This window comes from Onychostoma macrolepis, chromosome 14 (genome assembly GCF_012432095.1).
Source record: "Onychostoma macrolepis isolate SWU-2019 chromosome 14, ASM1243209v1, whole genome shotgun sequence".
Lineage (NCBI taxonomy): Eukaryota > Metazoa > Chordata > Actinopteri > Cypriniformes > Cyprinidae > Onychostoma > Onychostoma macrolepis.
Window position 1 is genome coordinate 7,753,996 of NC_081168.1, and position 17,051 is coordinate 7,771,046.

At 39.4% G+C, this 17,051-nt stretch overlaps 1 protein-coding gene across 5 annotated transcripts in view; it reads right to left on the reverse strand.

Annotated features, from left to right (window-relative positions):
• mbnl3 (muscleblind-like splicing regulator 3) overlaps positions 1–17,051 on the reverse strand; it is a 49,404-nt gene that overhangs the window by 30,002 nt on the left and 2,351 nt on the right. For all 5 annotated transcript variants that reach the window (XM_058798364.1, XM_058798360.1, XM_058798362.1 and 2 more), the window contains exon 2: positions 5,890–6,980. In XM_058798364.1, coding sequence (XP_058654347.1) covers positions 5,890–6,063 — 174 coding nt within the window. In that variant the 5' untranslated portion in view covers positions 6,064–6,980. The remainder of the gene's footprint in view (positions 1–5,889; positions 6,981–17,051) is intronic.

Sequence of the window (17,051 nt, forward strand, 5' to 3'; positions counted from 1 at the left end):
AAATTGTAAATAAATTTTAAATAATGTTTTAAAATAATATATATATAAAAAATGACAATTATCCATTTTTTCCTCATGCATTTGGCTGTATTAATGTTAGCGATTAATTATTTACTTGATGGCATATTTGAAATGACAATTATAACAATTTCTTAAAATATACATTTCTACAATGTATGAACATTTAAACAGAAAACATCCACAAGATAAATAGGAAAATTTGTATAAATTCTATATTTATACAATATTCATTTCATTGTTTCTTTCTGAAAAAAAAAAGCACAGAAATAACTCAGAAACCTTTCTTTTAATCAGATTAGAGCTTGCCAAGTCAAAAAAGTACTTTTGTGGGCAATATGCATCAGACAGTCTACCAACAGACTGCTGTAGTGCTTAATGGGACGGTCGGTGGGTGTGCCGTCTGAGGCTGAAGCCATACACAACACATCGCTACAATTCTTCTTAATAAAACAATCACAGGCACTTGCATGCAGAGATGTCATAGATATGTGCAACATTGTTAATTGTGTGCCCTGACACTCGTACGACGTGTTCACACACTGACATTGAGAGCAATTGCATCAGCGGCTTGTGTTGTGGGAGTGTGTGGGTAATGAGCAGACCATCTCCAAGGAGCAGACAGGTGATCCTGCCAAAGCACACATGAGAAGCAGCCTCACAGCCAAGCTTTAACATTCTGGAAGACAGTAAGAACACGCCGCTCATTTCAATAGTACACAGCGAACCAAAAAAACATGGGTCGTCACCACAGAGAGATGCGGGAAATATACTGAGGGCTCTGACAGAGTCCCCACGAGCCGAGAAACGCGAGAGATGAAAAGCTGTAAGTCATGTCATGTAGGATGGACTAGGTCAGGGATCTCCTTTGTGTAGTCATGGTAACACACCCGGCAACCGAGAGTAAGTTTTGCCTCATACTGTCTCCTCACTACCGATTGGCCAGAGAGGAAGAAAGGGAGAGGGAGGAAGAAAAAGAGAGAAGACACAAATGAAGAAAGCAGACTGCATATCTGATTAAACTACAATATCCTTAGATTAAAATCACTGAACCTTTTCATGGTGAATCTTCATGTACAAAAAGCAAATTCTTAAAGAGATTTATTCCTCAGAATTTTATTTTTCCTTTCCGGATTGTTAGATTGTCAACTAACAATCTTAGTGCCCAAAAACAACATCACATTTTTCATTTAAATTTTTAACGTCGTTTAAAGGCGCACTCAGTACTTTTTGTTTACGTAGTGATTGTGACAATGTGGTGGTTTTCTAGGACTTGTAGCAAGAGGAACCACTAAGCGAGTAGCATTTAACTGGTCATGTGATTTCAACATGACGGCGCCCATAAGACAACCCACTCCACGTATAATATAGTCTCAGCCTGCATATGACACACAAAATTGGAAACACTTCAGAAGATTTGAAGTTGTCATCTGATTGACGTCCGGAAGATGTGTGTGACGCATTCTTTAACGTTCTGCCTGAAAACAAAGATGCCGTGGCGCCAAACCCACTAATGGAAGAAGAAAGACGTTGTGTTTCCAACTGTAACAATGAGAGCTTATCAGGATCAACTTTATGCTGGATTTACAAAGAATGTGAAATATGTAAAGTTCGCAGCCTAGACTATTTAAAATACGTAGAAGAGTTTTATACACCGGTCTGTTATGATGGGGACATTTCCACACACCTAAACATGACGCGGCACAAAACAAAACATGATTGGTTGCTTTACCTGTCAGTCATATGGCCTCTTGGGCGGGCCTTGGCCATTCAAAGGAGCCAAGGTTCCCAGACCTTCTGCTGTCAGACTATGTAAGACTACTTATAATAATACTTTGCTTTTATTTGACTAGTAACACAAGTGGAGTCTGTCTGATGTCAGGGTTGCATCATTTAAAAATGTTTTAAAAGTACTATTAATTTATAAAATAAAGGATCACAGGGATGCTGGAGTCATTCAGCTGTGTCATCACAGGAATAAATTACATTTGAAAATATATTCAAATAAAAAGCAGTTTTCAAATATTACTGTTTTTACTGTATAAAATGAATGCAGTTCTGGTAAGCATAAAGAGCCTTAAATGCGACCCCACATTTTTGAACAGTAGTGTACTTTAATATTCACATGGTACATCAATTTTGTTATTGCAAAAGGGCTAAAAGTATCCTGTTTTCCATGATATGTCCCCATTAAATGTACTTCCTGGAACAGTGTCTCTCAGTGTCCATTTAGTTGTCCTATTTCCTAAAAATAGCTTTTCAACTCATGTTCATGTGAATTAGACGCCACCAATGACGGTACCTGCTGATTTAGTTTTTCAGACAGAAGCCTGTGCCAGCACCAGTACACCGTCAATAACCGAATCACATTTACATAGACTAGCTGACTGCCTAATTCATGCATCTCAGATACTTTTTCAAGCAAATCAAACCAGATTAATGGTCAATGAACAGCAAAAACGCAAGAGCAGGGGCTGATGGAAGGAAGGACACAGTAGCAGCCATTAGGGGAAGTCGATAAATTAGCAGAGATATGGAGCTGCGGAGGGGGCGCAGAGGAAAGAGATGCCTGGGGGATGAGATTGGGTCTGGAGATAAACGTTGAAGATATTTTAACATAAAAAAACCCCCAACAATCATGACTGAAGGGGGCTACACTTAACACCTGAGATATTACACAAGACATAAATATAAATGTTAAAGGGGTCATCGGATGCAAAATTCACTTTTACATGTTGTTTGAACTGAAATGTGTCTTGCCTGTGTGAACACAACCACCCAATAATGATAAAAATCCACCCAGTGTTTTTTTTTAAATCCCCAAAAATTTAGGTCTTTTGTTGTTGGATGTAATAATGAACATAACAATCGTCATTTACTCCGACATCTGAAGACGCAGAGGATTACTTTTATTTTTGAAGGGAGTGTGGTCTACCTAAATGTGTAGCATTTAAAAATTAGCATTTAAAGGGACATGCACCGAAACGGCTCGCTGTGAACAGAGCTGTTTTTGACAAGGTAAAAAGGGTGTTGTTTTACACTATCACTGAGAAATTTTAACCAAAGTATGTTATAGACTTTTCACTGAGACCCTAAAGAATCATATCAACTTGTGGAAAATGGGCATCAGATGACCCCTTGAGTTAAATATATGAGTGTCACAGCAAAGGGTCTGAATACTTAGGACCATGTGATATTTCAGTTTTTCTTTTTTAATAAATCTGCAAAAATGTCAACAATTCTGTGTTTTTCTGTCAATATGGGGTGCTGTGTGTACATTAATGAGGAAAAAAAATGAACTTAAATGATTTTAGCAAATGGCTGCAATATAACAAAGAGTGAAAAATTTAAGGGGGTCTGAATACTTTCCGTACCCATTGTAAAACATTTATCCATGCACATTTTTTTTTTTTACAGTATGTGCACTTACGTGTACTTACAGTGTAATACAAGGTAACTAAATGATTAAGATTCAGTTTAAGGGTTAGTACCTAGTTATTGCCCAGTTATTGTAATTACTGTACGTAAACAGTATGTACATGCGGAACAGCATTGTAAAATAAAGTGCTACCTATCATATTTTATTCATGTGTTAGCAAACAACAAAAATCCAATCAATTTGATTGGAACAGACAAAATCAAGTTCCACCCTACGTTTTTTCTTTTCACTCAGATTTGTCACAAAGGATAAAAGATGATCATAATTCCCATTTCATGCTGACTTTAAGCACACCTCTCCTTAGCACTTCAGCAGGCACCATTAAAACTCCTCAGAAAGACACATACAAACATTACAAAGGATTTCTCTCATTTATTTTCTCTAGCTTTATTTGATCTCCCTCCCTCTCTCAGTCATAACGGCAATCTAACCCTGAGTTTTTAGATAGTGGCGGCTGGCTGCGTTTACTGTTCTGATAAAAACAATCAAACAATTGGATGAGCAAGTAATCTACACAGGTCACTGGCGCCCAGTGCTAACAACTGTAACACGATTCAGAGGGATTACTGTATCCTGTCGGTCGGTGCTGTTGCTAGGCCTCATGTAGCTTTCTCTCTCACTCCTCCTCCTCCTGAGCTCCCCCACACATGCTGCACACAGCCAAAAAATGGCCAAATAATACATTCTAGCTCAATAAAGGAGGAGACAGCTGCTGCACTCAGACAGAGAGGGCCTTGTCTGGCTCTTTCGCTGCACATAAACACATACGCAGAGACATAAACACACAAACACATTTGTTGTGCTCATAGCTCAATGCTCAGCGCCACAGTTAATGTGAGTCCTGAGTCTTTAACATGGACAAATCAGAAAATAAAAGGATACAACAAATGTGAGCTTATAAATCGATAGATCACTCAAATTTAAGACTATTCATCCAAAAATGAAAATTCTGTAGTAATTTACTCATTGATGTTCTAAATCTTATTTAGAATGAGGGTCTCATTTAAAACTCTGTTCACAATATACGCAAAAGAGATGTTATCTGATGTTCTGTTACTTTTCATGCAATTACAGTGAATGGGCACTGTGGACTGCAAGCTCCAAAAGCATATAAAAACACCATAAATGCATCATAAAAGTAATTAATATGACTTGTGTGCCATATTTCAAGTTTTCTATTGTCGTACAATGGCTTTGTGGAAGAGACAAAATTAATTTTAAGTTTTTTAGAACCACTAATGATGTTCAATTTATTAATTAATCAGTCATTTGAGTTAGATCTTTTCAATGAATTTCATTTATGAATCAGACTGATGTAGGTCCTACTCACTGCTCACCAAGGCTGCACTAACTTGATCAAAAATACAGTTAGTAATCTAGTGAAATATTATTACAATTTAAAGTCAGTTTTCTATTTGAAAATAGAAGTTATTCCTGTGATGCAAAGCTGAATCTTCAGCATCATTGCAGTCTTCCGTGTCACATGATCCTTCAGAAATCATTCTAATTAGCTGATTTTCTGCTCAATAAATCATTATTAATGTTGAAAACAAGTGTGCTATTTAATATTTGCATGATATATATTTTTCAGCATTTTTGATTAATACAAAGTTCAAAAGAACAGCATTTATTTGAAACAGAAATCTTTCGTAACATACTGTAAATGTATGTACAGTAACTTTTGATGCATATCTGTCAAATAAAAGTAAGAATTAAAAAAAAAAAAAAAAACTTTTAATGGTAGTATATACTGTATGAAGTCACTATTTGATGCATCAAACCTCCAGTTCCCATTACATTGCATGGCATAAAAAGGTAAATTCCACTAAATTCTTCAAAATTCCTCCTTTCAGAAGAAAGTCATAAAAGTTGAGTGACACAAGGGGTTAATGACAATGGAATTTTTGAGTAAACTGTTCCTGTTCCCTCTAAAATGACTTCATCATGCTTCCAAAGAAAAGCAGCATTTAAACACAAAAAGTACAAAAATGACCATGCATGGTTTTGTAGATAATCCCATGGCATTAGCATGTTTTTTTGGATATACCATAAAACACTCCCAGAATTCAATATGCTTTTTTCAATGACATATTCGTAAACTTTGACATTTGCTATCCCTAACCTCATCTTGAACATTTGTTAACTGTCCCATAGTGCCATCACAGTACTTTTTATCCTAATTGACCAATCCATGACCAGAGGTTGCAGTGTCTTAGGCTGAATCTGACAGAAAAATACATTCTAAGGCTGACAAAGATCACTACTCAGCAAAACAGCCAGGAGGTGTTAGTGATATCTGACAAAATGACCAAGCACCATGTGTGAATGATGAAATCTGTAATAAAATATCAAATAATGCTCTAATGGTTAATATATCACAGTGCAATAGTAACACAAACTCAAGTGTCTGTGTGCACGTGTATCCGGGTTACCTTGAGTGAGTCAAAACAGGCGATGACGCGGCCGTTCTCCACGTGGCAGGTGCGAGATGGGTGAGCGAACTTGCATTCGGTGTCCGAACGCGAACAGGTTCCTCGCTGGAATTCTCTGCACACCTCCAGCGTCAGCCACTTGGTGTCGCGACCCATGGTCACATTGACGGCCATGGCGGTCCCTCAGCGAGCGGCGGGTGAGCGGAGGGCTGGGGTGGGGCAGCCAGGCGTGATGAAGCAAAAAAGCCGCAAAAAATGAGCACAGTGGCAAGAAGATCGTCAGACTGCCAGTCTAGAAATGAAAACCAAACTCTCTTATGGACAGGAAGGGGGCATAGTCTGCTGATCAGCCAGTGAGGAAGTATGACGGGAATATGAGATCAGTTTAAAGTCAGGCAGAGAGAGCGATGAATCGAGCGTGCTGAGGTGGAGTAGGTCAATGTGACATGCTGCGGTGCATCTTCGGCTGCCGTCCAGGAAAACGAGGCATTAAAAGTAGAGTAGAGCGGCACTTTGTATTTGTCTGCAGTGGTCGCCCCACTGTCTAGACTCACTCTCCGGAGCTCGGGGATTAAAATAGCCCTCTTGCATTGATGTAAAACGGACTTTCTCTAAATTTAGGCTTCTGAAACCCCCTGCCCTGTTGCCATAGGTGCAGCAGTCCCTAAAGATACTAGCATGTCTGGGTCGCCAGGGATGGAGAGACTGCAGAAGTGAAGGGAGAGACACTTTGAGAACCCAAAAGGGAAACTAATCGACTGGCGTCCTTGTATTAAAAGGTGAAATGGCGAGCAGGTGGAGCTGGAACCGAGGAACAGGCAAATGGGTTGATTGACTGTCAGGGTGAAATATAGCCCGAGCCAAGGCCAAGCGCACACGCACACGCACACGCTCAAGTCAGCGGGGAAGAGATCGCTCCGAAGCGGACACAGAGAAGGGCTTCCGCAGCATCCAGATGAGGCACTTTATGGTGATGCGAGACTTCTTTCACTTGAATCGCTTTCTCATCCCTCCTGCTCTCCCTGCGTCCCTTTCATCGCACTGTGACGTGTCCTCGCGCACTTCTAAGAGAGTCCTTTGCGGCAGGAGACCTGTCTTTGCGAAAAGACACAAAAACAAAAGCAACAAACTCAGTTAAAACGCTTGTCCCGTTCGAAACACATACAAGTGATAAAACACAAGTGATAAAAGTTCAAAACAATAAAGGAAATGCCTGAAGCCGCAGCTGTTTATGTTGCAAACCTGTAACTGGGGAATACAGAGGTGAGCGACAAACAGAGAGAGGCTGAAAGCGCATGGCAGAAAGCGCGAGTGAGAGAGTGCAAGAGAGGTAGAGGAGGAGTGCAGACGGAAGGCAGGCAGCAATGCAAAGGAAAGGGCAGGCTGTGTCTTGATTAAGAGATACAGGGAGGGAGGGAAAAGAGGGAGGAGGCAGGAAAAGGGACACAGAGAGAGAGAGAGAGAGAGAGCACATGGGAGACAGCAACGTCACTTTACGATTCTGGGGCGACAAAGTCAGCTCAAAACAAAACAGCGAGGCCATAAACTACGCGCCGATCGCACGCTCCCAGAGTTTAGGATCTAAACGAGGCTTTTGTGATTGAAAAAGGAAGTAGAGCAGCCGACAGGAAGGGCAAATCCCCATAGCTGCAGCTGCTGAGCACGGAACACTGCAACAGCCAATCAGCAGCTGCGATGCAACCGGGCAATGTGGATCAGCCAATCGGGAGGAGCCTAATATATCGATCGTTAGTCTCCCCACCCTCTTTGTCATTGCATTGCTCCTTGGCTGAATCCGAAGGAGAGTGGCTCTCTAGCTTTCCCGGAGTGTTATCGGGGTACATGCGATCACGGGTGGGAAAAGAAAGGAGAAGTGAATGGATGGTTATCGCATTCGTTTTACACGGGGAGGTGTGCGGGGTGGAGACATTAAACATGGGGGTGGGGGGGGGGGGGTGCGGTGCCACAAGGGGATGTGAGTGGGTGTCTTGGGTGGGTCTGTCAGCTGATATGCCATCCCTTGAGAGAGAGGGAGACAGAACAGTGAAGAATAATCAATGGCGTGATGACCAAGCACACTTGAACCGATGCGGGAGGGAGGGAGGGAGGGACAGATAAATGAATAAAAGGACAGGAAAATGAAAACAAATAAAGCAGAGGTGAATGAGCAGACAGTGAGGGGATTAGAGGAGAGGTTAAGGCAGATATTATCTGTCCCCGCGTCTCACAGCGACAGACACAGACGGAGGAGGAGGCAGGTGGACGGGGTGGGAGGGTTTGGTGAGCGCGTGATCGGAGCGTGCAGACAGACGGTCCAGAAGGAGAGCAATGCGGTGAGGGAGATTGGGAGAGAAAATGAGGGAGAGAAGATGGAAATTGAATTAATGACACCCACCTCCAAATACAAGAACAAAGGCACTAAATGCAGCGCAACCTAACACCGCGCAAAGCAGAAAGTAGGTTTTACAGCAGGCTGACGTATGCACCCTCCCCCAATATCAGCCCTACAGTAAGATCGATGAAGACGCCCCCCCGGGGAACGCGGACCTGCATTGAGCTGTTCGTCAGCACTGAAGTTAGCACATCTCTCTCAGAGCTGAGCAGAGCCGAGCAGCACGGTACCTCAGCCACACCTGCTTCCTGCACGCAAAGTGAAAGGCCAATTATCTCATTTATATGTAGGCAGGTGAACGGAGAGGTGATCCGTGAAGAGAACATGTGGCTGTGACGTCAGCAGCTGCGTCTGAGTCCCTCCGCAGACGCCGCTATTACCCTAATGTGTAGTACAAGCGTCGCCCGCCTGACGACTGCTAATCCCCCACTCCCCGAGATGATAATCATTGTTATTTCCAAAATTGGATGATTTTTATCTCGGCGGCTTGTAGAGCTAACGATCGCACACTGCCCGAAACAATGGGACCGGTTATAAATAGATGTCTCAAACTGATTTCCCAACGTGATTAAGTAAATTATTAATGCAAAGTAGACCGACGAAACACAACCTGACTAGTTGGTGTACGTCTGGCCTAGTTATTACAAGCTGTAGTTACTGTACAGGCATAAAAGCAGATAACGCTAGAAGAAAGGTGTATTGTTTCATCTAGAAGGATGGCTGAATGAAAAGTGAAAAAGCAAAGCACTTTGACACTTGGCCAAGTTTACTTATAACTGGTTAAAATACAGCCAAGATATTTTATTGAAAAGTTAGTTATTTATACTACAAGTGACTAAAAACAAGCTAACTACAATCAAATTACTTCTAGGTGCAAAGGGGCAATAGCTTATAAAAATAAAATAAGGGTGCACAATATATTGGGACCACATGGGTTATTGGCTTATATTTACATTTTTGGATATTTACAGTCACAATGAAACTGAAGCAGGGATTTTTTTTCTTGTGTAATGTGAAATTCATTAACAAGAGTGAAATGGATTATTGTAAAAGACAGAAATGTGTAGGCTGTGGACTTTCCAATGGTTTTTGTTTGGTTGGAGGCTGATCTGAATGCAAGCTTGCAATCGATTGCAAGAAAGGTGCAAACTAATTGATTGGGGAAGTCCAGCATACATCACCAGATAAAAGCCTGTCAGTTCACCGGAAGATAGATTTATGACATCTTAATTAAAAATTACAAGGTCAATTTTTTTAACGAAACATGCATGGATGAATTGTTCACAATGTGATCTGTAGCATGCGTTTAGAAAACAGGTAGGGTGAATTTTCATTTTAAGCCAACTTTAATTATTGATGCTCATTTCCACCATTTTTAAAATTGAAAAATAGATTATTTTAATTTTAAGTGATCATTAGATAGGTAAAGGTAATCTAAAAGTAAAAATAGGGGAAATTAGCATTTACAATTAAAATGTAATATCAGCCAATACCAATATAAAAAAAGAAACACTAATGTCGGGTGATAATTGATATGTTACTGATATATCATGCACCCCAATATTTTACTCTAACAAAGAAATACAATGATACCAGGGACTGTAATCAGTGTATTCATGCTTTCATAAACCATCTGAACGATGCAAGAATGAATCAGAATTTTAATTCCCTCAGCTTGCTCAGGCTGAGCATGCAATACACTATGACATTAAAAACAGCAATGCAGCGTTTTTAATGCATGTAATGGAAAAACTAGCTTGTTAATGGAAAAGCCACACTATTTTGAAAAGAGCTACTAACACACTACTGAAAAATTTACAGGCTAGATTAGACAAAGCAAAACTTGCACTAAACCTGGAAAGAGATGAAAAAATAATGGTAGAAAAATCTCAAAAAACCCTGAAAACCTGAAAGACTTCAGAGAGAATGAATATCTCTAATGCACAGACAAGAAGACAAATAACCTTGTGCTCAATGCTAATAACGTCAGCTACATGTAGTACAATTGTTATACAGGCTAGTGTTAAGTGCTGGTTGTGTTTACTTTGATGTTCTACAGCAGGAAGGTGGCTGGGCGGAGGATATACAGCACGGCATACGTGTGTGCGTGTTTCTGGCGCAGATCTACAAAGGAGGCTGTAAATATCAGAAGTGTGGAGGTGGCGAGTGTGTATTGTTTCTACAAGGTCACTGAGCTGAATACACATTGCACTTGTAGCAGTGTCCTTCAGGCGCCACATGTGTATGCACAAGAATCAAGGAGAAAGTCAATAACTGGAATGTATTGCAGAAGACAAGGCATCTGAGAAACAAATATCTTTTAACAGCACTTGGCTGTGGTTTGTAGACACTAGTGTGCTGTTCAGGGCCGTCTCAGTTTGAAAAGTCAACAAAAATCATACCTACTGTCAGTCTGTGAGAAATTAATGATATATTCAATATGACTGAAGTTGGCAAGGAATTGGGTCTATTTTGTAAATGTATGTTATTGATCTTATTGTAAAAGATTCTTCTGGGTAGGGCTGAAATGATTAGTCAATAAAAAATAGTTTACAAATATTTTTGTTGTCGAGTAGTCGTTCGATCTGAAATGACCTAATGTAAGAGCCTGCAATAATGTGGTTTAACCAGTGCGGCACTGTAGCGCAAGACTGTAATTCAGCCCTCCTGGATGCAATTCAAGAGAAGAAGGCACAGCGCTCCAGAGCAAACACTGGACTTACAATGGTCGCCACGTAGGGTTTAGGGTGCCATTTGCGACAGGGCCACTGCCGAACCTGAAACTGCTGAGCGGCGTTTGGATGAATATGTAAATATATGCTGCGCACTTTCCTCTCAATAATGCAATAAACACACAAGTGGTGAGAAAGTAGCAGTTAAGAATGCATCTGATTACAGCAATCCAGTCACGTCACATTTATTTATATAGTACTGAATGTAATAGATAGCTTTAAATCAAGCAGTATTAAAGATTAAAAATTAAGAGTCAGTGTCACTTTTAGTTAGAATTAGGCTACAATTTAATTTTATGTTATAAAGCAGCTCTAATGATAAAAAAATCTTATTAGTGGGAGAAAAATATTATTTTATTAAAGTGATAGCTTGGTTTGCAGAGATCGAAGGTTGATGTAGCTCAGGACTGTTTTGATTATCATAACCCTATAAGGTATTTTAAGACAGATTATGTTGGGAATAAAATAGTTTATCCAAAAATAAAACGTCATCGCTTCCCTTCATTCAGTTACCTTTTCATGTAGCTAATTAAATGGTGAATGCAGTGGTTCTCTGTCTGTCATCTAATTTTCTGTGCCAAATATATTTATTTGTATAAATTAATTGTAATTACATCATTTTAAGAAGCTGAAGTGATTACCTTTATTTAATTGTCAGAATATGTATAACTAAATATTTTAACTAATTACAAAAGCTGAATAATCAAAGTCTACTGATTAATAAGTGAAGTAATCAACGATTAGTCGATTAATTGTTCTAATAATAGTTTGATTAACCAATAATCAATTATTAATTGTTTGTTGCAGCCCTACTTCTGTGCACGTTTCATTTTTTATAATCGTTTTGACCTCATTGTATTTAATAATTTTGATTAAACCCTACATTTTTTTCCCTCTCTTGCTAATTTGTTTTACTCGTTTGTACATCACAATACAAAAGAAAATCTATGTTGCTACTTCAGTTTCATCGCGACATTAAAGAAACAGTTTATTCAAAAATAAAAATATTGTCAATTTATTCACCCTCATGTTATTCCAAACCTATATGTGACTTACTTTCTTCTGTTTAACGTAAAATAAGTATTGAAGAAAACGTGTTAAAAGTCATCAGTGTCCAAAACAACATCAGATCCCTTTGACTTTTATTGCACGGAGACATTTCTCAAATTATCTTCTGTTGTGTTCCACAGAACAAAGAAAGTCACGAAAAGACACAAAAATCATTTACCCATCCTCATTTTTGGGTGAACTATACCTTTAAATCTAGAAAAGCAGTCTCCAGAGTTTGTTGTCTATTCGAGACACACTTGCTGAATGAGCTAATCTTACATCTCGGAATTATCGATTATACAGATCAATATGACAACAGCTGCCCTAGGTGTAATAATTACAGTGATCACTACAGTAAACACCATTTAGTGTTCATTTGAGGTCTATTTTAACCATTTTCAAGAAGTCTTTTACTGTAACTCATGTCCCGAATCGACAGAATCAATCATTTGCGTGTAATAGGAGGAATATTAATTAAATTGATGTAAACAAACAGACTACAATACAGTAAAAACTTGCTGACCAATATAATTTCATAGCCAATGCAAAACTAGTGTCTTGATAAAGCAACATTCTGCAGACGTGCCTTTTTTCAGGTCCCAACGGAGTGCAACATTTTGCTTATGTAAATAAACCAAAGGCCACGGGGCCTTTCGTATGTTTTATTTTCATGGAAGCTCACAATCTTTGGGACATGACTCATGTGTGAATGGGGAAAACGGAACAATGCGGCACGTCCATGCACATAATCATAAAGCTGACCTTGAATTGCTGGGAAGATGACGACAGGCAAACAGTCGCTGCATTCAAACGCCAAGCATTTTCAATACGGGCTGCCACTCCGACAGTATGTGGCACCGAGTTCCCAAATAAGCCCAGAAAAGCAAGTGAAGTAACTACATTGGAATGACATGCAGAACCAACGCATGATTGAATCTGGTCCTCTGCCTCTGCCACTCGTCCGCAGAGACGCCAGTGGGAGTGTGAGGGTCAGTTGGCAGAGGTCAGGGCAGGAAAGAGAGGAGTCTGCTGTTCCAACGCACTGCAGCGCTCAGCAGCACTGGAGCGCCACAACATAACCTTCATACCACAGAGCTGACGCATGCAGGCGAGCCCAGCATGACCAGCACACACTGCAGCTCCACCAGCACAGCACATGCTCCCCACATGCATTCTGCTTGCTGCAGCTTGTACTGCAGCATTTCTCGCGGCTAGGAGAGAGTTCAGTAGCTCACAGTTAACCTTTGCATTGCTTCTTAGTGACAGTAATCATTTACGTTATATACTCACCTTCGTGTCGTTCCAAACCTGCACGACGTTTTTTCTTCTGTGGAACATAAATGAAGATATTTTGAGAAATATCTTTTGTCTACACAATTGAAGTCAGTATCTTCTTTTGTGTTCTGCAGAAGATAAAAAGTTATACAGGTTTGGAACGGCAAGAGGGTGAGTAAATGGTGACAGGCTTTTTATTTTTGGGTGAAATGTCTCTTTAAATGTCTCATGTGCGCCGCTTATCCTGCTGAGGTGAAACCGTAGGCAAACAGATCTAAAGTAGAAGGAGAAATGAAACTGAATCTACACTTATTCTCAGAAACAGAGTCATGCAATGAGACATTTGAGATTTTAACAAGCTTTGGCATTTTACTATGATTTCAAATAGTTGTTTATTCATCATTTACTTTATTTAAAGTGACAGAACATCCAGTTATGGCATTATTTTCTCAACCTCATGCCATTCAAACCTGATTCTCCTGGTCACTCTTTTCAAAAGTGAATGAAGACTTAGGCTGTCAAAGCTTCTAAACAGCAAAAAGCATCATAAAGTATCATAAAAGAGGTCCATAAAACTTGTGCACTATATTCTGTAAATCTTTTGAAGTCATACGAAGTCAATGACTTTGTGTGAGGAACAGACTAAAATTATTATTAATTATTCATGGGAAATCTTCACATCCACCCTAGGTGTCCTTGGTGTTCATGAGCGAAGTAGCGATGCCTGATTCATAAGCAAATTATTCTTACGAGTCAGATCTTCTCAACTAATTTGACTGATTCGGTTCACAAAACTGGACTAGTTACAAAGCCACTCTCAAGACTCTGATCTGGTTCACAGTGCACTGGAGTGGAAAAATATCAGTAAATAACAACTTAAATTTCACCCTGTCACTCAATTATTGTAGTGTGCAAGTCACATGGACTACTCGGTACTTTAAAAATTTGCATTTTGGAAAATTGGAGCATGACAGCCTCAGCTAAGCAGAATTTCACTGTATGTGTACAGGTTTGTAACGAAATGAGGGTGAGTAAATGATGGCAGCATTTCATGTTTGGGTGGACTGTTCCTTTAAGAAGAGTTTTAACAAAAAGATGCATGCTTCTTTAAATGTTTGAATCTTTTACTTTTCTTAAATGAACAGCTCATCAAAAAACGATTCGTTCATTAATCAGACTGATCCACTTCTCAAGATTTGATGTCCTGGCGGCAATAGTTCATAATCCACCGGCATCTTAGAGTAATAATACAGAAATTTTGCTGTCACACAAAGATATCAAATGGCTTAATTGAATTATAATACTTTAGTCATATAGACTACTTCAAAGGAAGCTTTTATCAATTTTGGAGATCGACAGCTTTATTTTTCTTTCAAAAAAATCACTTTTTTAGTTTCTTCCTTCAAGAAGAGTTTCAGTCAGTATAAGATGGCGGCATACTTCTTTAAAAGTTTGAATCTTATGAATAGAAACACTGTCCTGGCCATTACAGGGAACAAACTGTCTGAATGACATTTAAAGGACAAGGCTGATCAGTGCAGAGAATCTCATGCAGAAGTACGACCCAAATGTAACCGATATTAAGCCATGTGTGCACTTCCCTTAATGAAAGGAAGCAATGCAAAAATACATGGACACATAGTTCTCTGTTCCCCATAGCCAAAACGGCAAGTTCACTAAAGAAAATCCAAAAGAAATGGACAGTTCGTACAGCTTAAGTTGGAGACGTGCAGGGCCTAAGATGGAGAGAGGTTTTGAGACTGAAGAGCTTGTGAGACAGGACTGGCAGAGGAGAAAAGCCCCCAGCCACAGGGAAAAATAATTAGGTTAAGTATATATAATCCTTTCAGCCTATTACAGCCCCACTGCCTCCATTCATAAAAACATGCAGCTGCCTGAGCTCGCTCACAAACTCACAGCAAGGACAGAGACGCGTACGGAGCTCTGCAGAGCACAAACAAACTCTAAAATCATAGGCTTAGAGCTACATGACACATTACAACAGGCTGAGCCTCTTCCCCTCTGCCCAGCTCAGTGTAATGTTGCAGCAACAAACTGGTGAAACAAGACAACTGTGAGGAGCAAGTGCACTATCAAAGATGATATTTTTATGTACTTTTTTTAACTGGTGTCAGATAGCAATCTATGGAATAGTTTCATTTCAACTCCTGTCTTGAGAAAACATCATGAAATTTGAATGCGACATAACAGTGAAATACACTAAAACTATATCTAAACGGTGAAATATTTTAGAGTATAACAAAAGAAAGGTAACGCTTTACAATTACGTTCAACTGGTTAACATTTGCTAATGTATCAGGTATAATGAACTATCAATAACCATTTCGAAAGCATTTATTCATCTAGGTTCATGTTAATTTATAACTATGCTATTGTTCACTGTTAATTCATATTTGTTCATAATACATTAACTAATGTTAATGCAACTTAAAACTTTAGTTTGGGGACCAATTCTCACAATTAACTTTCTGCATATTATTAACATATTGGCTGTTTATTAAGCATATATTAATGCCTTATTCTGCATGACCATATTTTAAATCCCATACAACTCAACAAATACCATACTACAGTAGCTATAAAAATGCAGCAAATTAGGAGTTTATGGAGGCAAAAGTCATAGTTAGTTTGATCCCCAAACTAAAGTGTGACCGTAGATTAGTGTATGTAAAACAATAACTTAGATTAATAATGCAAAATGGCTAAAAATTCATATTAGCTACTGCTTCAACTCGTTACATAACTGCATAACGTTAACATATATGTTCACATATTTCAAGTTAAAGTTCAGTTGCTGCCTTAAATTTTCAAGTATAATCAACTTTGTTGTGCAAGTCAAACTGACTAAAAAAAATCAAGTTGAATTTCATATCATATCATTTTTTAGTGTGGAGAAACAAGACATTACATCAAAGATGGCAACTACATCTTTTTATGCAATTATAAACAGCCCGATGACTGCTTTAAATGAAGCACAGACTTGGCAAATCCTCATTTGAGTTTGTGCAAATGTGCCCTAAATGATATTTACTCGGACAAATGGTGCATTGCACTTTACAGAATAGTGGTTAAAAGCTCATTTGTGAGTAACACAATCCAAGCGTGTCATAACCTACTTGCGAAAAAAGAGGGCAGTGGCCATATTTATAGAACTCAATAGTCTAGTTCTTATAGATTCGGTAGAGAACCCCTATTTACAGCAAGCTAGCTAAATATGACAGCTCAATCGATATACTCTAGACGCTCAGTGTTTGATCATTTGTAAATGGTGTTGCTTTATCAACCCAGCACCACGTTTTATTGCCATTTCAAAGCATACGGCATAACGTACCATATTTGGTCCAGCAAAGCAGGAGAGGGGAAATGAGGACATGTGCTTTGTGTATACAGTAACCTCACTCTCTGTTCTTATCATTAATTTTATAGGGTGAATGAAAGCAAGAGCAAAGTCCACAACGGCGGTGGCAAACGTGCCTGAACCTGTGGTGCAGTTTCAGCACATGCGGCAATATGCGGATGTGAGGTGCGAGCGTGTGCACGTGGGACCGCCAAGGGGCTTCCTAATATCTTATTCCCTATCTGTTCTCTGTGTGGTGAAGGGTTACTGCCGTCTTAGCAGCTCACCTGATTTAACCCCACAGGTTCGACAAGAACAGCTTTCATTTTCTCACGTCTGCGACTGCCTGACCAGT